The sequence below is a fragment of the Pituophis catenifer genome, unplaced genomic scaffold (genome assembly GCF_029215685.1).
Source record: "Pituophis catenifer annectens isolate HBS135680 unplaced genomic scaffold, rPitCat1.0.hap2 SCAF_1, whole genome shotgun sequence".
Lineage (NCBI taxonomy): Eukaryota > Metazoa > Chordata > Lepidosauria > Squamata > Colubridae > Pituophis > Pituophis catenifer.
The window spans coordinates 65,471,552-65,492,911 of NW_027256881.1; the positions used below are offsets into that span (position 1 = coordinate 65,471,552).

Genomic DNA, 21,360 nt, shown 5'->3' on the forward strand with positions numbered 1-21,360 from the left:
TTCTGACTGGCCCCACCCCCTTCTATTCTCTGCCTCCCAAGTCCCAGCTGATCAGGAGGAAATGGAGATTTTATAGTATCCTTCCCAGTGGTGAAATCCAAATTTTTTTACTACCGGTTCTGTGGGCATGGCTTGGTGTGTGTGATGTGGCTTGGTGGGCGTGGCAGGGAAAGGTTACTGCAAAATCTCCATTCCCATCCCACTCCAGAGGAAGGTTACTGTAAAATCCTCATTCCCTCCCCACTCGTGGGGGAAAGATATTGCAAAATCTCCATTCCCACCCCACTCTAGGGCCAGCCAGAGATGGTATTTGCCGTTTCTCCGAACTGCTCAAAATTTCTGCTACCGGTTCTCCAGAACCTGTCAGAACCTGCTGAATTTCACTCCTGATCCTTTCCCTGCTACACCCACCAAGCCATGCCATGCCCACCAAGCCACACCCACAGAACCGGTAGTAAAAAATTTTGAAACCCACCACTGCTCAAGTCCTGCTGAATTCTGTAGTTTTTTTTTAATATAGTGCTAAAATTAACCAATTAATACTCTACCTCTTGAACAGACAAGGAAAAAGTATAAGCCAAATGCATATGAATGACTATGCAACTTTAGAAAAGGTGCTTTGGAATGTGCAAAAACCCACCCAAAGGACCCCTTTTTGATTAATTAAAGCAGCTGGTTCCGTTTTTAGATTCAAGTGGTTGCTTTGGAAGCCTCTTCTGACTGTTTCCACATGTTTGCATACATAATAACCAGTTAATTTCCTAGGCAAAAACATGGTTTACATCAAAGTCTGAATGGCTGAAAAAAGGGAAGTTTCTGGTACTTAAACATACTTAGGTTCCTAAGGTATTTCACACAACAAGAACTGAAAAGAGGCTGGCACAATCATTTCTAGAAGTGTAATCACAAAATTAAGTGTCTCCTGTTTCATTCTGAACCATCCTTAGATTCTCAGCATCAATATGTGTACTAGGCCAAAAACAACAATAAGTCTGATCACCATATCCCATGCACAGTCCTATTAAAAATGTTCCATGATATAATATACTTGTTGCATATTTATGAATCAGATGAATACAAAGCCATCTGAATAATAATGGTTAATCATAGGAGTGGGTGGGAAAACAATGAGACTTACTTCCCCCTTTGCCACTCTTCTCCATTCGATACTGATAGATGTGCAAAGTGAAGAGCATATGTGAATTTTTTTGCTCTTCCTCCTGACAATCTTGCTGACTGCTTCGACGGGAGGCAATTGCTGCATCAAGAAAAAAAGCAGCTTTTTCTGCAGTGGGAGCTCTGAGTTCACTTTGGTTTTGAAGCTGCAAGGTACCCAGAGACATAGAAAGCTTATTGAGATTCAACACTGATAAGTAATTTTCAGTTAACAAAGTCAAAATACAATTTTGCTCTGATTAAGGAACATGCTGTTTTACAGAATATCTACAGCTGAAATGCTTTCAAAGGGGAAAAGTACAAAATTTGATGCTGAATCTACCATCATCGATGCTGGTTACCATGCTTCCTTTCTTCATCTAGGCCAGGGGTGTCAAACTCAATTTCATTGAGGGCCGCATCAGGGTTGTGTTTCACCTCAGGGGGATGGGGTGGGTGTGGCCAAGGTAGGCATGGCCAATTCAACATCACTCATGTCGGGGGTTCCTGTGGTGGCCGGAGTGCCCTGCCAGTGAAAATGGGCTCCCGAGCTCCATTTTCGGTTGTGACAGTCTCCTGCAACACTTTGACAGCTGGCACTGCAGGCTGCTCTTTTGCTGTTTACAGGGTGGCCCCGTGGAACAGATCTAAGCACCCCGTGAGCCAGATCTGGCCCATGGGCCTTGAGTTTGACACCCCTGGTCTAGGCTGATACTGAGCCTTGCTCTTTACAGCTCCTATTTATCACCATGCTTAGTTATGCCCATATCCACAGGCCTTTGACATCCAAATCACTGCACTGTATATTCAGTTACTTTGTTCTATGAATTACTTTGGAGGATCGCTATTTTTTTATTACTTTTTTAGTTCAAACTAATTAAGATATTAATCACATGGCAAGACTAATTACACCATAATTCACTGAAAGGGCCTGAAAACCTAGCTCTATCAACTGGCTTGGGGTATCCCCCTTTGGAGGGGGTTAATAGTTTAGGAGAAAATACCACTTCCACCCTGTTTTTTGTACTGGTCCCTTTTATCTTATTTGGGTTAATTTTAATGTTTTAATTCTTACTACTGAAGGTTTTTATTGTTTTAAAGTTCTTCTAGTTTTATACTGTTTTATATCCATTGTAGGCTGCCCAGAATCACTTAATAATGAAATGGGTGGCGCAGAATTTTAATGACTGACTGACTGAATGAAATGTTAGTATATGCTGATGATGTATTACATTTTATTGATATTTATGCATATTCTAATCTATAACAAAGCTTGCTCATATAACCAACATCTTGGAAATTTATCAGGTCAAATTCTTGATTGGAAACTGCCAACAGTTTTCATAATATGGGCAGCTATATTAAAGTTATAAATAAATAAATAAATAAATAAATAAATAAATAAATAAATAAATAAATAAATAAATTGAAACAATACTAATTTGATTAGTAATGCTACCAATAGTTTCTAATATCCTTATGGAAATGTGCAACAGATGGCAATTTACTGTAACTATTTGGTTAAATTACTTTAAAAACTGTGTATAATAATGATGGATTAAGCAATCTCTATGATCTAAAAATCAGACTGATTCACAACACGATTTTCTTTTCCATACTTATTGGACTCCTCAGAGAATGTCCGAATGTTCCAAGAGAAATTACCAGTTCTACTATGTTATAGTATTGTATAATCTAATATGGAGGAGGAGAAACCCTTATCCATATGATATTGAGTTGATCAATGGTTATATTTTCGTTTCAGATTCATAACTGTTCATATGCATACTACACACCAAAAGGAGGCTTGGGAAGATAAGTAGAACAGTGGGGGGGGGATCAACTGTGGCACGTGATCTTGGGAACCTTTTTAAAATCTTTTTAAAAGCATTTTTTACTATCGGTTCAGGCGAATAGGTAGCAAAAAATGCTTTAAAAAAGTAAAAAGAGGTTCCAAGGATCAGAGCTGTGCTGCGGGATCGTTGGAACCTTTTTTTTACTTTTTTAAAGCAATTTTTACTATCTATTTGCCTGAACCAGTAGTAAAAAATGCTTTAAAAAAGTTTTTAAAAAGGTTCTGACGATCAGCTGAGCGACACGCGATCATTGGAACGGTTTTTTTTTTACTTTTTAAAGCATTTTTTAATACTTTAAAGTAAAAAAAAAAAGTTCTGATGATTGTGCATCGCTCAGCTGATCATCGGAACTTTTGAACATTTTTTTACTACCGGTTCATCAGTATATCGGTTAAATATAAGTATATATGAGTTGGGTAAGGCTATTTAGGTCATCATGTCCAACTCCAATTAATACAGGATTATGCCAAGGGATTATGCCAAGGAATCCAATCCAACAGTAGGCTCATTTCATTCTTCTTGCACTGAAGGCAGGCCTTCACCTCCCTGAGTAACTGATTTCTTTTGAGCTGTTGTTTTCCTGACACTATTTTTATGGTTATCTCATCACTGTTGCCACATATTTTTTTCTTGGTCACCTATTCCTCTTTCTATTTCTCCTATGTACCCTTTTAGGTCTTGCTATTTTGTTCTTTTTTTGTTTCTCTATCTTTATTTTTCTCATTAGAATTCTTTGTGTTGTGTTTTCACTATCTTTGTGAAGAACCATTGAGCTTTTTTACCCATTAGCTTTCTAGTATGCAATCCTCTGAATTAAAAACAAAACAAAACAATCAGTTTTTGAAGTCCAAAGTACTCATCCTTCTACACTCAATTTCAGTTTTCCTTAAAATCATGAATTCTAGCTTTTTTCTCTTTCTTTGTTTCTTCTCACACATTAATTTAAATTATTAAGACTATAAAGCGTAATAGAGGCCCAAAGCAGGAGATAGTTTTTCACACAGGAAGTGTATGGTTTTTTCTGGCAACAAGACTTATGCAATTTGACCAGGAATTAATTTCCCTCCGCCACACCTATCAGTTGGGGGTTCCTGTCCAAAGAACATATGAGTTATTCTTGGCTTCTTTTCATAACACAGCAATAATTAATAAGTAGCTATTAGTATGTCCTACAACAATACTAATCCTATTACTCTAAATTGTGCTATTTCCACAAACTGTATCTCAATCCACAGGCATATTATTGGCCTCCAGCTTTTGTGCAATATTGTGAATATTTTAATGTGCTATAATATATTGTGAAATTATTCTAGGAGGAACGAAAGTTTAGTTTGATCTGAATCCTTTAACATTTTACAGAAAAGAGAGGTTCCTGTTGAACATCAAGTTATGCCAAAGGCACAAATGTTTAGGCTAGGAGAGCGGACAGCCTGCAGCTGCAGGTCATAAAGTTCCTGGTAAACCTAAAAGTAAACACTTCCAAGCTAGAAAAATGTATGTTTTCATATTTATTATGATTCAAAACCAACCTTATAAAACAGGGCACCGTGAGTTACATTGTGACACAAAAGAGTTTTATATTCACCTGCATGCCACAAATGGGGTCCTCACTAAGGTAGACACCTGGTGACTGACCATCTTGTAAGCTACCTGTTGCTACCTCTGACAGCAAATCTCTCAGATGTTCTTCTTTTCCCCACACTTCTACTGCAGAGATTCGGACTGAGAAACGTGCTCCTGTTTTCTCTTTTCTTTCATGAATCAGCTTGAAAAGCCAGGAGATGGCGCAAGGGATTATGCCAAGGTTTTGCATGGAATCATCTTTTCCAATCATGGTATACGATTTTCCTGTTAGGAATACAAGAGATTAAAACAACACCAAATACATTTACATACGTAAGAAAATGTACAAAAAAGATCAAAATTGCATGCTGTTATTCAAATTTATTTTTTATCAAGTTTATTTTTATGGCCCAGACCCCCATTACATAACTATTTGGAATAAAACACAGTTAAAATTGTAAAATGTGACTCCTTTTCATGGATACCGGTAATAGTTTATCAACAGCATCCAGCCAACTGTAAACATGACCTTGAATCAAGGAACAACTTCTCAAAATATTTCTAGACATTAGTGTCCAAAAATGCTAGTAATCCTGGGAATGTAAGCATAACTACTTCTTTTATTCTAAACATTACAAATATAACTGTTTCTTCTCTACTCAGAATTCTTCCAAGCAATATGATCTACTCTAAAGCTATGCTGAGGGCAAATATACACATCTGTATTTGCTATTTCAGAGAATTAGAAGGAAAACATATCAACAGGTAAAGAAATATCGGTAGATAAGTATATCATGCAAAATATATATGATACAGTGTAATATTATCTGAATAAAAAATATACTAACCGAGTTTGGCATGTCCAAAACAAAATACACATCCATCTGCACCATTCACCACAGACTGGATCACTTCAGCTACAGTTCCTGCACATACTTCAGCCTGTCATAAAGGAGATATATTTTTTTAATTTTCTGAACACAAATATATCTCTTTTTGGAGCAAGTGGAGAGCCACTGGATGAGATCACAATACCTTGTTCATGGAGGCTAATAAATCAATTATGAAAAAGTGGTTGCTTGACTTGCTTTACTTCCTCAAGAATAAGGATACCTATGATCTTAACATTGGCATTCGACCATACACTACTCCACTCACCCATCAGAGAGAGTTTGGTGCAATATTCAGAATAGTGAACTAGGAGCATGGAAATATGGGATCAAATCTCTTCTCATTCATGATACTTTTTGTAACTGACCAGTCTCTAACTGTTCTTGGTCTAACTTAGCTAATAGGATTATGTAACATTAAAAGGGGAAAAGAGGCAGACTAGATGCCTACTCAAAGTAGCTTGGAGGAGTAGGAAATTATCATAATAGTAGAACGCAATTCTTTGCAGAAACCTAAAGATAACAGGCACTATGAGGCATGGTGGCAATCAGCAGACAGACCAGTGGTGGGTTTCTACCAATTTGCTCCGGTTCGAGCAAACCAGTAGTGGCGGCAGTGGGAGGCTCCGCCCACCCAACCGGACATCATCACAGATGCTCTGCGCATGCACAGAAGCACCGCATGCGAGCACACACGCTCAGTTCCAAACCGGTAGCGAAGGTAAGTGGAACCCACTACTGAGACAGATAATAGAAAATATGAGTTGCTGAAGAACAGAAGGAGTTTTGTGGAAAGAGTTCTGTGGTGCTGATGTTAATGGAATGAAATATTGGCACTGATACCTCAGAAGATTCAAGAATACAAGCAGAAATGAAGAGAAGTGAATTTACAAGCTAACACAAAAATATTGGCTACCTACTGTCACTATTTGTCAATTCTATCCTGTTTTCATCTTACACTGATATTTTTAATATATTTCCATTTATTTTGGAATAAAACAAGTTACACGTTTTGAACTGTTTACAGTTCAAATTTCAGTATGCATTTAGAACAAAATTGTATGCATCATTGATTCAATGCTTCTAAACAGTCAACCTTGAAAATTATGATGGAATGATGCTTCAGGCCTTGTTAAGAATCGCTGTGTACCTGGGATGCATCTTGAGGGAAAACTGCATCAAATACAAACATCTTGGGTGGTACTTGAGTGCTCCTTTTCTGGAAAGCATTCTGGCCTCCAGAAGACAAGGGGTCATATAAAGTAATTTGTTTCTTGCGGGGATCAACCTTTAAGAAGGAACTGGATTCTGAAGAGTCTTTGGCCAGAGTAGAACAAATGCGCAGCATGACTTTCACCTGTTAGCAAAAACATAACAATAATAACATATTTCATTAAATGCTTTGAAAATAATGACAAACTCATGGGTATTTAAAATGAATATTCTGGCAATTCCAATTCAATATTCTGCTTTCTGTATAAATCTGGCATATCAGAATTAATGACCTGAACCTTTTAAGCAAGTGAGATAAGGTTCCATTTTAAGATTATCACCTTTCTTGTGACATGTGTGTATAGGCAAACTACTTTTCATGGGCCAAACTAAAAGAAGATAATGTCAGTGCTGCTATACTTCTAAATTAACATGAAATTAACAAAGCAAGAACAATAACAGCTAGAAATGGAATGGCATTTTTTAATAATCTGAATGTGCACTGCCATCAACAGCAGAATGAAAAAGTCTTCAATTTTAATAATATTTAAAAGGTTCTCAAATTTCTGTACCACAGTAAGTCATATGTACATATGATTTAAATTACTGCACAATTTATGGCTACAAATGCTAAAGTAACGGATCAGGTAAGACTTTATAGAAGAAATATGTCTTCAAAATGTGAGACTGAAGTGCCCTAATAATTACACACTATTTAGTTTGGTAAATTAAACAATGTCTTTTCCCACTTCTCTTTTTTTAGACTAGTCTTTTGCTCTCAAAATTATTATATAACTGGATAGCATGGTTCACAGATGTCAATAATTATAATTTATAGTAAGGTGCTGATACTTGAGACTGCTCCAGCAGTTAACATGCTCATCTTCTCCCAAACAGGCAGATGTCAAAGCATACTAATTTTACCTTAGCACTTTATTTTTTATTTTCATCAAATCTAGAATGATGTTTTAAACTAAAGGCAACTGGCTTATTTTTGTTTTAAATTTTAAATTCTGTATTGTTTGTTTAGCAATTGACTGGTATTTATTTGAAACCATAATTCTTAAACAACATGGCAGGAATATGATACAGGGGGACTAAAGCCTTGTGTATTCCTCCTGCCAGTTACTGAGAAGAGGAAACAAGAGAGAGAAAGGGAGGAAGGGGATATATAAACTTCATGCTGGTTTCTATTTCATCCTGTGAATATAACCTTAAATGAATGTTATTACTGCTCCATGTGAATACAGTCAGTATTTCTTAAACAATTCAGATACAAGAATAAAAAGAGGTCAAACTGAAAGACCTTATTATGAATATATACAAAGTATATTGTAAAAATCCTGTGCTCAGGGTCTGATAGGTTTCACAATCATTAATGCGTGTGTGTGTGTGTGTGTGTCTGTGTGTGTGTGTGTGTGTGTATGGATTTCTCTTTTTCTCCTTTTTTGTACACTATTTTTTTCTTTTTTGTTGTTGCTAGGGTTGAATGTATGTTTCTATATTGCTTTATTTTGCTTGTTTTGTTTTACTGTTTTGTATTTTATTTTCTCTGAGAAAACAATAAATTAAAAAAGAAAGAAAAAAGCCCATTCTATTTAGGGGTACTGATTTGTGGCCTATTAAGAACCAGGCCATGCAAACAGTGGGTGAGAGAGCAAAGTTTTATCTATGCATGCGTGGGACCTAGGTTCATGCGAAACCTCTCTCTCTCTCCCCTCCCCCCCACCCCAGTCAGTGAAAGACAATTTTTTCTTCTGAAACTGGTCCCTGGTGTCAGAAAGGTTGGGGACCGCTGATTGAGAGAACGTTTCAATCATTTCTTTTAACAAAAAATACCTATCCATTTACCTAACAATACCTACTTGTTTAGGTATTCCAGATTGGATAGGGCCACTTTTCTGTCTCAGAAACAGTCTTTATTTTCTGTTGCTCTTGTGTATTCCCCCCTACCCCTTCATTCAATCATGTCTGATTCTTAAAGACTGCCTGAATAAGTTTTTGCAGCTTTCTTGGCTAGGTTTTTCAGAAGTGCTTCACCATTTCCGCTTTCCTGGGGCTGAGAGAAAGTGACTACCCTATTGTCATAGTCAGCTGGCTTTATTCCTACTAGAATAGACTAGAATTCACTGTCTCCTGGTTTCGTGCCTGATGCCTTAATCACGGAATCAAACTGGCTAAATTTGTGATAAAATTTAATGGCTAGCAAAGAATTATGTTATTCCATTCATAATGTAATTCTTAATCGGCTGCAATTACCAAGTGCCACAAATAAAAAGTAGCAAAGAATAAAATCCCAATGAACAGAGAATATTATTATAATCAATCAAAATTCTAAAATGTAATTTTATACATCTCTTCTTCCTAGCAAGTCTTAAGAAACTAAGTAGACATTATATGGCTGCATTATTAAAATAATCTCTGCCCTACTGAAATAAATATTGGAGAATATATAATGTGGTTTTAATTTCCCATAATTGGTATTTTGTCTGAAACCAGTTTTCAATACTTTTTTTTCTTGACACAAAACACTGAGATTCAGATTTATTTTTAAATTTTGCATTCGGGTAACAAATAGTTTGATTGAGCTAGAAATTTGGAAATGATAAGTACTAATTCATCTTGGCATGAGGCCAGCTGGCTAACCTTGGGCCAGTCAGTTTCTCTCAGCCCTAGGAAGGGGGAAACTACTTCTGAAAATTTTTGCCAAAAAAACTGCAGGGACTTGTCCAGGAAGTCTCCAGGAATCGGACATGACTGAATGGAAGGTGGGGAAAACACCAAATACTCTAGCAACCATTTGGAATAGTTTTTCAAATCCCCATAACCAGTTGGAAACTTTCTACTGACTCTGGAACTTGCATAGGTCTTTTCTTGTAAGGATTTTATCCTTTTTGCTATTAACTCTCTGAATTACTCCTGAGAATTGTGACGAAGTAGAATATGCTTCTACAGTGTAATTCTGAAGTCTTATATACTGAAGTTCTGCCTGAAGTTTCCTAATGGCTTTTCTTTTCTTTATCCTCTAGCTATTGTCTCAGTATAGAAACCAATTTATTATCATTATGCTTATTGTCAAGGCCCCCCTTTGCTTTCTTCCTCTTGCTCCAAATAGCTGCATATACATATGAAACTATTTCTTAGGACTTTGGACTTTACATGATCCATGAAAACTCACGAAATAATAAATGTGTTGGCTGGTTGCCAGAGGCACTTTGATGGTGGGCTTTTTTTTCAGAAAAAGATCTTAGGAAGAAGAAATAAATGTCTCTAATAGAAAGAACTGTACGAATTATATTTGGTTTTTCTGCATGTCCCATTTTCACCATCTTTGCTTCACCCTGCTTTCATAAAGATGAAAACAAAAGTCTATACCAAAATCTGTTCAGATTTTTGTGCGCTTTGTGTAAAATTTTCCTAGTACAGATTTCTGTCTCCTCTCCCACCCCCCAAATAATTGCAGTACAGGATTTAGAAAAGCGCGAATCCTGAAGAATAACTGTGTTCCAGGAGAAATATTTATCAAAGTTGGAACTGAAAGAAATTTTCTTTCACCACTACTAATTAATAATGAAGGGATGTGGTGGGTTACTCAAAGACCTTTATCAGTAGTATAAGCAGCTCTACCTAAACCCAAACTGTAAGGTTTCATGTTTGAATTATTTAGCTCTTTGTGTAACACATAAAGCTGGAACTTTCTCTTTGGGCAGGGTGTCTTTTATGAGTCACTAATCCCATCAGTCATTCTGGCACCTTTTATTGGACTTATTTTTTACAGCCAGGGGTTTGGTTAGAGTGGCACTGTCCATGGAGACAGAGGCAGAGCAGAACTATCAAGTTATATTAGCACTCCATCAACATAATGGCAATTGCTGACTACAGGAACAGACTTATTTGAGGTTAATCAAGAGTAGGCTTTGTAATTCTTCATTGCCACTGCTTGAAATAATGGAAGGAATCACATCATTTCTTACTGTAAGCAGTTGCAGAATGAACAGTATAATAAAATGTGTATCATCTTGTGACTTATAGCCATTTTCTCACAAGATAAGTTTTTTTTTTATCTAGCAGCAGCAAATAAGAAACCAAAAAGGAATTATATTTCTTTTATCATGAGTCTGAAACCAAGTAAATTCACAGTAAGATTGGCAGTTATCCAGATTTAAACCAACACGCCTAGGGTAGTGAGAAGAATCAATTGTTCGGTGTTGTAATTCTTCCATTATCTAGGGCAGGGATGGGCAATTATGGCCCCTTTACGACTTGTAGACTTCATTTCCCAGAATTCCTGAGCCAACCACGCTGGCACAGGAATTCTGGGAAATGAAGTCCACAAGTCGTAAAGGGGCCATAATTGCCCACCCCTGATCTAAGGTATTTTAGTATTGCAGGAGTTGAATCTGATATAAATCCTTTTTTAAAAAAATAATTCAACATGTCTTCATTAGGTCAAGTGAACTTTCATGAGTGGCTTCAAAGTGAGCAGCTTCTTGGCCCCGGGCAATGACTATTAAATAAGTACAGACACAGGATGTGTTGACAGACTGTTGTTTCAATTTTGTTTTGCTTTTTATACAAAAGGAGAAACAATTGCTGCTGCTGATTTTTTTTTTTTTTTTTTTTTTTTTGCATGTCTTGAAAATATTCCAGGTGCAATTCAAGGTTCAGGTTATTGTTATGCCCTTCATGACATGGGGCTGGGTTACATGAGGGATCACTTTTATCCCATCAGATCTGCCAGGAGGAGCATGCTCCAGGCCCACTGATTAAAAAATGCCATCTTATGGGACCAGAAAGTATGTCTTTTCTCTCACAATGCCTGCCCTCTGGAACACCATACGACTGACAGGTAGGTTACTCCTGACTGTCTTGGCTTCTCAGAAAGCTGGTATGACCTGTTTTTCCCCCCCAGGCATTCAAGTCAGATAGTTAGAGGAACCCAGTGATTAGTTGTTGGTTTTCTCGGATGCCATAGTATGCTAGTTTATTTCTTATATCATTGGGAGTATGGTTTTTAAATTTAGTTAGCTGCCTAGAGTCACATTTGTGAGGTATACAGCCATCTAAATTGACTGAAACTAAATGTAACAATATGTGGGAAAGATCTTGGGAGACAGGCTAAGAAACACTGCCTAGAGAATGATCAAATAAGAGACAGCATAACCCACATCTGGATATTGGAATGAAGTTGGATGAGGCAAGTAGCTCAGAAGGAACTCTCCCTAATTTCTCAGGCTGTAAAAGAGATGGCAGGAAAACTTTGCTTTCAGATTAGCTTTACAATAAAGTAGAATCAATTCATCTGGTCATATTTTCTGCCTGATCTACATAGAAGGCTATCACTAACTAATGATCACATAATTAACTAGGTCCCAAAGGTTCTTTTTCAAGAGGCAACTGGACTTTTTTCCCCTAGGAAGTCTGGTTGCCTCTTGAAAAAGCACCTTCGAGACAACCATGACTTAGATGACTGAGAATCCCCATAGACATAATTAACTAGGGAATAGTGAATTCCAAAAGCCTACCAGCAAGTCTCAATCAAAAGGGTCCAGGGAATTTTTTCTGCTGACTGAACTGGGATGACACATTTTTTACCTTTTTCTTCCTTTCTTTATGGTCCCTTATAAACTCCCACCATTTTTTTCAGGCTTTGACAGCTTCTCTGATGCCATAAAAAAAGGTAGTGTTTTGCTTGGAGAGGGAGGAAGGGGAGACAAAAACAATCTATTTCACTTTCCAAAAGTAGGAATGGAATAGAACAGTAGAGCCAATACTCACTGATTTTTTGTTTACAGCAGTGCAACAAAAATAAGAAATGTAGCCATTATCTTCCTTAGGTTTTCACAGTAAGCTATCTAACTCTATGTACAGGAAACATGGATAGGTATCAAAATCATTGCATCACAAAAAAGACAGATAATAAATTCCTTTTTTAAATGTAGTAAATATCAATTTAGCCCTACTAAGTCTGTCCTGGAACACAAAATCACCATCATCATCATCATCATCATCATCATCATCAAATTTATAGACCGCCCTTCTCCCGAAGGACTCAGGGCGGTGTACAGTCAAAGTAAAAAACATAGATACAAACATTAAAAACAATTTAAAAAGATATATATAAGTTTGGCCCCAAAGTTAAAAAACAATAACAAAACATGTTAAAAACATTTAAAAAGTGTTAAGCTAGCCCGGCTTGCTAAAAAAGGAAGGTCTTCAGGGCACGGCGGAAGGCACAGAGGTCTTGAATTCTTCCTATCTCTGGGGGATATTGTTGTAGAATAGGCAACAACTGCCCAATGCACATAGTTAATATAGGGGTTTTTCTAATTCATTTTATTTCAACAATTTATTAAAGTATTTAAACCATTTGGTAAGCCGACCCATCTTCCAAAAGTGACTCTAGGAGATATACATGGGTTAAAAGCACAACCATCATTTAATTAGCACCATGTTTGTGTAGCTATCGTCTGGCATGAACTCAAATGATCAGAATAATCCAGTTCTACTCACATTTTAGACACAGTCACATATTTTACAACATTTTTTTCTTTGGGAGTGTTTACCTCATAAGCACCATAGAGCTTTATGGTAAAAAAAAAAAGTGCAAGAAAGGATTTTCATGATCATAGACATCCCAAGATATGAAGACCAACCTCATTAGCTTTGGTGTTCCAGCACCAAAATCATAAACCACTCCTGCAATGCCTAACTTTTATTGGTAAATCTGAATGGCATCACTTATATATTATCAGTCTTCTTCTGTCCTTAAAGTAAAATAATCTTCATTATCAATGAAGGAAAACAGTGAAATAAAATGGATTATAAGAGATGCCCCATCTTAAAATTAGTGAAGTATCTATCCTGGGTTTACATAATTGTGATTTTACAGATGGAGACTAGATGGAGATCTTTTATAAACTGCTATTTGAGAATCCATTTCCTGGAGTACTCAAAACCCAAAACTGGAACCTGTTGCAATAAATCATGGAAATCATTTAAATATAGGGTATCATCACCACCAGCAACCCATCAATTCTTAACTGAAAAGCATTATGTAAATTAACTGATCTCTTCTTTGAACTTCAGGCTTCCTGGATCATGTTTAAGTAGAACCCCATTACTATTTATCATGTACCCATAGTGGGAACTGTTTTCAATACAGGTGAGATTACTTGTGTCACAAAAATAACTGTTTTTCCCCTGAACCTTCTTAATTAAAACAACAATTTTAAAATAAAAATAACTTTTAAATTGTTGCTTTTCCTTTATAGACTTACCGTATATACTCGAGTATAAACCGAGTTTTTCAGCACATTTTTTATGCTGAAAAAAGCCCCCTTCGGCTTATACTCGAGGGAGGAAAAATGCCTTTTTTCCTGCAACCTGTTTTGGCTTCCAGGGGCTGCAGGGAGGCTTGCTAAGGCCAAAATGGGGTGTGTGTGGGGGGGTGCCTAGCAAGACTCCCTGCAGCCCCCTGGAAACAAAAACGGGCTGCAGAGGTGGGGTGGGCTTCAAGGGAGAAAGAAACAAAGAAATCCTCACTGTTTGGGGAGATCCCCAGGTGCACTGAGCTTGAGTTGAGAGCTTATTGTAATAGGCTGGCTGCTAGCTATCCTTGTTCAGGCTAAGCTAATCAATATGGAGCTCTAAGAATGCCAGATGAGAAGGAGAAAGGGATGGAGGGAGGGAGGAAGAAAGAAAGAAAGAAAGAAAGAGACGGTGGGGAGGGAGGGAAGGGTAAACCCTTTTACTCACATTTCATCCTCACTGTTTGGGGATCCCTACGTGCACTGAGCTTGAATTGAGAGCTTATTGTAAGTGCCTGCACTAGCTATCCTTGCTCAGGGTAAGCTACAAAACGTTTCAAAAGATCTGGCTTCTCTTCCTCCTACCAAAGACCTTCTGGGGTTCTTCACAGAAAGGGAGAAAGGGAGGGAGAAAGAAAGAGAGAGAGAGAGAGAGAGAGAGAGAGAGAGAGAGAGAGAGAGAGAGAGAGAGAGAGAGAGAGAAGAAAGAAAGAAAGAAAGAAAGAAAGAAAGAAAGAAAGAAAGAAAGAAAGAAAGAAAGAAAGAGGAAAAAAAAAGAAAAAGGAAGGGGGAGAGAGAGAGAGAGAGAATGCAGGTATCTCTTAACAGAGGCTTGAACTTGCCTGAAATTAGATCAAGCCCTGTATCACTTAACCTAATGTATCAGATTAAATTGTTATTGAATTATTTTTGGTATATATACTACTTTCTCTTGTGTAATTTAGTTATAGTGTAGTTTACACTATGCACTTACAGGGCTAGTTTACTGTTTTTCTTTGAAATAAATGTTCAAAAACATTTAGCCTACTGATGCCTCAATTAAAGTAATTTTATTGGTATCTATTTTTATTTTGAAATTTACCAGTAGCTGCTGTATTTCCCACCCTAGGCTTATACTCGAGTCAATAAGTTTTCCCAATTTTTTGTGGTAAAATTAGGTGCCTTGGCTTATATTCGGGTCGGCTTATACTCGAGGATATACGGTAGTTAGAAACCCTTGTAAAGAGATCACTAGAGGTCTACCATTTATCCTATTATAATGAAATACTCAGCTGTCTTTTAAAAAATGTTAGCTCCAGAGATGTATACTGAATAGAATATAATTAAGGAAAACTATCGGAAAAATTACTGTGGAAGTCCGTAGAATGAGAGAACTGAGAAATCCAATTCAGCTCCATAGACTTCACGTGCCGCTGTGATTTGCCCGAGAGCTCCAAGAAGCTTTAACAACACTGCCAAAGTTTATGGAACTAAATGGTTCCACAGCTACCCAACTCTATAGCAGCATTGTGAGCTGATGACAGAAAATTAAACATTCCTTCTGCCTAGAAAGCCTTTCTCTATAAGATCTTTGAAAAGATGATTCTGCTGAGCTCATGTTTGGTCCTACAGCTTTTGAATTTGCTCTAACCTTCCTTTGCCACAATCTGCTTTCCTTTCATGGATGCTTTGTGTTTAAGATGATGGGGCAGTGGTGGTACAAAATGGCACTCTTAGTTGGCATCTTGTGTGAGCTGGGATAAATTCTCATATATGTTCTTCTGTAGTGTTTAAGAGGCCTTAGGATCTGCAAGTTGCAAAACAAACATTACTATCTAGTGATTTTTGGTTTACACTATAAACTTCCAACTTTACCAGGCACTAATTTCTGTTTCCAAAGGAGGAACAGCACAATTTAAAACTTTATAGAACCTTTGACTTTATCTGTAACATACAATAATATTATATCTTCAATAACCATCATTTTACAAACCCTGCAATTAGTAAACACAATAGCTAGGCTTTATTCTAAAAAAAAAAAAAATTAACAGAATAACTGTTAGGCCAATAGGATCTTCCCTATACAGTTTTTAATTTTATCCTTTTAATTTCAGGAATGTAGGATTATCAGGTTAAAGAAAAGAAAATTTAACTACAGCAAGGTAATTCTGTTGTATGATTCCAACAATATTCTTAAATGAGGCTATAGTCAAACACAAATATTGATCTTTAATACTGAATACTGAAGCAGTCTAGTGCTCTGATGGAATTAAACGAGATATTTAATCTCTCCAACCACCTCCAGAATTGTTTACTACCACTTCTGATAATATAAAAAGATAAGATCTTTTTTGAATTAAGCTCAGCCCCTGGCACTTCATAGGCTTATTCATGTAGCCGTGTTGCAAATAAGACAAAGGAGATTACTATATTACATTTTTTATTATGAATGAAATGGGCAATTATTTGTTAGAGCATGCCTATTGGCATTCATTGCGTACATTATTTCTAACCCAAGAAAATTTATTATTATTTTAAAAAAATATTTTGATAAGAACTGACAACAAATATTGTTTCAAAAAATATTTTGATATATATTTGATAAGATCTGGCAACACAGCTTCAAGTTTTTGTAATGCAACTTTAATGCCAAATTAATGAAAACCTTCTAAATTCATTCTATAGAGTGTATCTCAGGGTCTGTATAGTTTTTTTTCCTAGCATGTAGCAACCTTTAATGAATGGCACCTGATCAATAATGCAGACCCTGACATATGAGAATAAATACAAAGGCCTTCCATATTAGTTCTGACTGTGGAAAATGTCAGAAGCATTTATCATGAATCCAGATTGATGCCCCGCAGCTGCTATCCACAAAGACTTTAAATCTAACTTTGTGGAATCCTGCAAATGAGTTCTTGTGTCTTTCGTAATTAGCTTTTCTTCAGGACTGAAACACAAAATAAGATTGGATGGAGAGTGCATGTGATGGCAATTATCAAAGCTTTGTTAAAAAGAAGTTAGCCATCATGGCACCTTGTTTTTCAACTGCTTTTTTTTTAAAACCTGGGCAGTTATTTTGATTTCCAGGTGTGCTTTAAAATAATTGCCTTTTGTAACTCTATGTAGCCTAGCAGCATGAGCTGAATCAGTTTGCAAATTTCATTTATACTGGTAATTCAAAACCACAGATTAACAACTCAATTGAGCAAACAATTTTAAGCCAAAGAAATAGCAAACTTTTTGTTTGTTTTAATGCCCAGGCATACAACTGAAAGATCCTCCTGTACCCTGGAAACCTACATTAAATGCTTTTTAAAAGCAAACAGAAGGACAGAAGCCAATTCTTTTTTTTTTTTTTGAACACAAACTGGCTATTAAGTCTCAACAGAAAGTAAAAAAAAAAAGTTTAAGACAGCATGGAACATTTTAATCCCTGACATATAAATGTGCTGGGGCAGTGGTGGTAGTAGGGAATTTGTTTCTCATTCTGTTGTAGAAAGAGATTGTGTAGTACGCTGTGAAAATTTTCTAGAGTCTAGACCATTTTTGGATTTAATGGTATTGAACCAGATGGCTGAATTTTTTGCTCACAAATTATTTCTCTATCTTGACCATCTTTATTCATAATGGTTGAGCTCTGCCCGTATTTCCCATCCCATATGCATCCATTTCAGTGGATGATCACCTAGCCATTTTAAAAAGTATGTATGCAATACTATTTCTAACAACAGAATAGTATGAAACAAGAGTCTTGTAATGTTTTGAAATTTCAGTATCCTGTATACTTAGCTCTTCAGTAATTCTCTTTGCACAAAAGAGTAATAAAATTTTCAATTGAGTCTTCCTTTAATCTACTTAGAAAATCATACAGTTGAAAAGGATTATATCGCTCATAAAGTCCAGATCCCTGCTCAGTGCAGTAATCAAAATAAAAGCATCCCCACTAGATGGATATCTATCCTCTGCCTGAGAACAGTTAATGAAAACAGTTAGTAAAAACAGATCATGCCAGACAAATCTTATTGGATTCTTTGATAAGGTGACAAAATTAGTGGACCAGAGGAATGCTGTGGATATAATTTACTTGGAATTCAGCACTGGATTTGACAAAGTAGACCACAATCTACTACTTGATAAGATAGAAAAAGGTGGGTTAGACAACATCACCACCAGATGGATTCATAACTGGCTGCCCAACCGCACTCAATGAGTAGTCCTCAATGGAACTGCATCTACTGGAGGGAAGTATGCAGTGGTATACCCTAAGGTTCCATTTTAGGCCTAGTACTCTTCAACATCTTCATCAATGATTTGGATGAGGGAATAGATGAGGATAGATGGGGAACTCATTATATTTGCAGATGACACCAAGTTGTCATGAATTGCCACCACTCCAGAAGATAGGCTTAGGATTCAGAAGGATCTTGACAGACTTCAACATTGGGTTCAATCTAACAAAATGAGATTCAATGGTGAAAAAAGTAAGGCTCTACATTTAGGCAAGAAAAACAAAATGCACAGGTACAGTATAGATGGTACCTCGCTCAATAGTAGTAACTGTGAGAGAGATCTTGGAGTCCTAGTGGACAATCACTTAAATATGAGCGAGCAGTGTGCTACAGCTGTCAAAAAAGCCAACAGAGTTCTAGGCTGCATAAAAGGGATAGAATCAAGATCATGTGAAGTGTTAATACCACTTTATAATGCCTTGGTAAGGCCAAACTTGGAATACTGCATTCAGTTTTGGTCACCATGATGTAAATAACATGTTGAGACTCTAGAAAGAGTGCAGAGAAGAGCAACAAAGATGATGAGAGGACTGGAGGCCAAAACATATAAAGAACAGTTGGTGGAATTGTGTATGTCTAGTTTAATGTAAAGAAGGACTAGAGGTGAAATGATAGCAGTGTTCCGGTATCTCAGGGATTGCCATAAAGAAGAGGGAAACAAGCTATTCTCCAAAGCAACTGAGGGCAGGACAATAAGTAATGGATGGAAACTAATCAAGGAGAGAAGCAACCTAGAACTAAGAAGAAATTTCCTGACAGTTAGAACAATTAACCAGTGGAACAACTTGCCTCCAAAGGTTGTGAATTCTCTAACACTGGAAGTTTTTAAGAAGAGATTGGACAACCTTTTGTCTGAAATGGTATAGGGTTTACTGCCTGAGCAGGGGGTTGGACTAGATGACCTCCAAGTCCCTTCCAACTCTGTTATTCTATTCTAAAGGGAACCCACAATTTTCTGTTCTTACTGCTAGGAAGTTTTTCCTAATATTCAAATAGAATACAACTGCTTGTAACTTGTACCTGCATTTTGGACGAAACGAAAGCAAGCCATGACCATCATGATTATCTGCCTGGTGTTCATCCCTTCTTATCTAGGTGCTGGAGAGAATGTGTTTTAGTCCGTTTCCTTTTTAATTTTTTTTCTTTTGTATATTTGTATGATTTATCTCTATGTGTCCATTGATGGATGGTTTGTCTGAATGCCATATTTTTGGATTTCGCTTGGTCTAGTATGCTTACCATTTCTTAGCTTAGTATGTTCATGTGTTGTGAGACTAAGGAGTTTTCATCACATCTTCTGACTGCTAGTTGGTGATCATGTATGTGCTCTGCTAGTCTTCTGCCTGTCTGTCCTACACAGCGGCTGTTACATTTCTTAGATTGTAGGTGGTAGATGACTCTTGTTTTTTCTTCTTGAGCTTTTGATCTTTTGGTTTACTAGGATGTTTTGGGGGGCTTTAGTTGGTTTGTGTGCTATGGTGATGTCGTATAGTTGTAATAGGTTACAACAATCAAGCAGAAAACAATACCCTAATTAAGAAATTACCAAGGGGAAAACCCCCACTCCCACCAACACTGGCAGGGTAAGCTATTGTATATATACAAGGAGCAAACCCCACACATGTTGATGAAGTTACCTAGCTGAGTAATGAAATGTCTGCAAGCAAACAAGCTCAGAGAGCACCAAGGACCCCAAAATTACACCATTACATGGTTACTTTGCTCAATGTTTCTGCTACCCCTTCTTGTTCATCTAATTATTTCTTATTGGCTAATATTACATCAAGAATAGCTGACTGTCTTTTACCCTCCTATATCTGAAGAAGTAACATCCTACTCTTCAGTTTACAAAAATGAAGGGGGAAAAAACCTCTCAGGCTTACAGGTTGGAAGGTATGAAACCAACGTAAACTATATGATGGATATGATGAAAAAAAATCAGGTTTAATTCTAAAGAGTTCTCTGCAGAATTTTTTTGAATTAAATTTAATTAGTGGACCAGCTCCCTGGGGGAAAAAGGCAAAATAGGTAGGATGGAAATAGCAACATTGCTATTTCCATCAATAGCAGCATGGACAACACGGAACAGAAAGTTTCTGCTTCCTCTCTCTCTCTCTCTCGGGAACTCAGCATAGCTGATCTACTCTCTATTAGGCATGGCATGATGAAAGATGTCTATAAGTTACTTCTCCATTCAGTAGCACATTGTTAACAGATAAGTGGAAGGAGGGCAAGATAAACTCCTAAGATAAAGAAAATAGCCTTCATCTGATAAAAATTTAAAAAGTGCTTATCTCTTTCATAATATAGTAATACTAAACTATAAATCATTTCTTTTATAAGCTACAGCAATATTCCAGAAATGCTCTGGTATATAATTCCAATTTTACAATAGTAGGGAGTTTTTGGTATCATTCATTGGCATGTACGGTAAGGCAAATGTACTTAATAATCCTCTTAAATAATGCATATCCACAGGCAAACCATCTTCTGAAATTTATGGGTAATTGCAACCGACCAGACGAATCTAGCCAAGGGGGGAAAAAGTGTGATTTATGTAAAAGCAATTTCCCATTATAAAAAACTTGGAATCTTTCCTAGTAGTTCATCTGGGATTTAGATTTCTTTTTAATTTACATCTGATACATGAAATCTCAAAGCAGTTGATCTAAATGTCAATTGCAGGATTTGTTCAATGGTTACCACAACCTCAACATAAAATATATCATGGGTCATATGATCAACATGGCCTTTTCTTCATTAGCCCATGCAATTACAAGTGATCCTATTGTACAAAGTGCACCTAAGCAACAGGATTTCTCCATCTGATAAGTCATTCCATTGTTTAATATAAGCCATCTCTCTGAGCAAAGACATTAAGCTGCTCCTTTCAGATTGTTGAAGTAGAAGTTCCATTAGGTCTGGCTAGCAACACCAATCACCTGCAGCTCTGATATTTACAATCCTTAATCTTGGCAGGACATACAGTTTCCTGTACCTTTCAGGGTGAATAGTAGTATTTTGCAGTGACAAGATATGGTTCAGACCCAAATTCAATGTCCCAGAAAACAGACCAATTCATCACTGATTGGTTTTGAGATTC

At 36.8% G+C, this 21,360-nt stretch overlaps 1 protein-coding gene across 1 annotated transcript in view; it reads right to left on the minus strand.

The window, feature by feature from the left end:
• KIF26B (kinesin family member 26B) overlaps nucleotides 1–21,360 on the minus strand; it is a 352,803-nt gene that overhangs the window by 72,472 nt on the left and 258,971 nt on the right. The window contains exons 6-9 of the mRNA XM_070950509.1: nucleotides 6,615–6,821; nucleotides 5,423–5,516; nucleotides 4,597–4,859; nucleotides 1,139–1,322 (exon numbers count right to left, since the gene is read on the minus strand). Of these exons, the coding sequence (XP_070806610.1) occupies nucleotides 1,139–1,322; nucleotides 4,597–4,859; nucleotides 5,423–5,516; nucleotides 6,615–6,821 (748 nt within the window). The remainder of the gene's footprint in view (nucleotides 1–1,138; nucleotides 1,323–4,596; nucleotides 4,860–5,422; nucleotides 5,517–6,614; nucleotides 6,822–21,360) is intronic.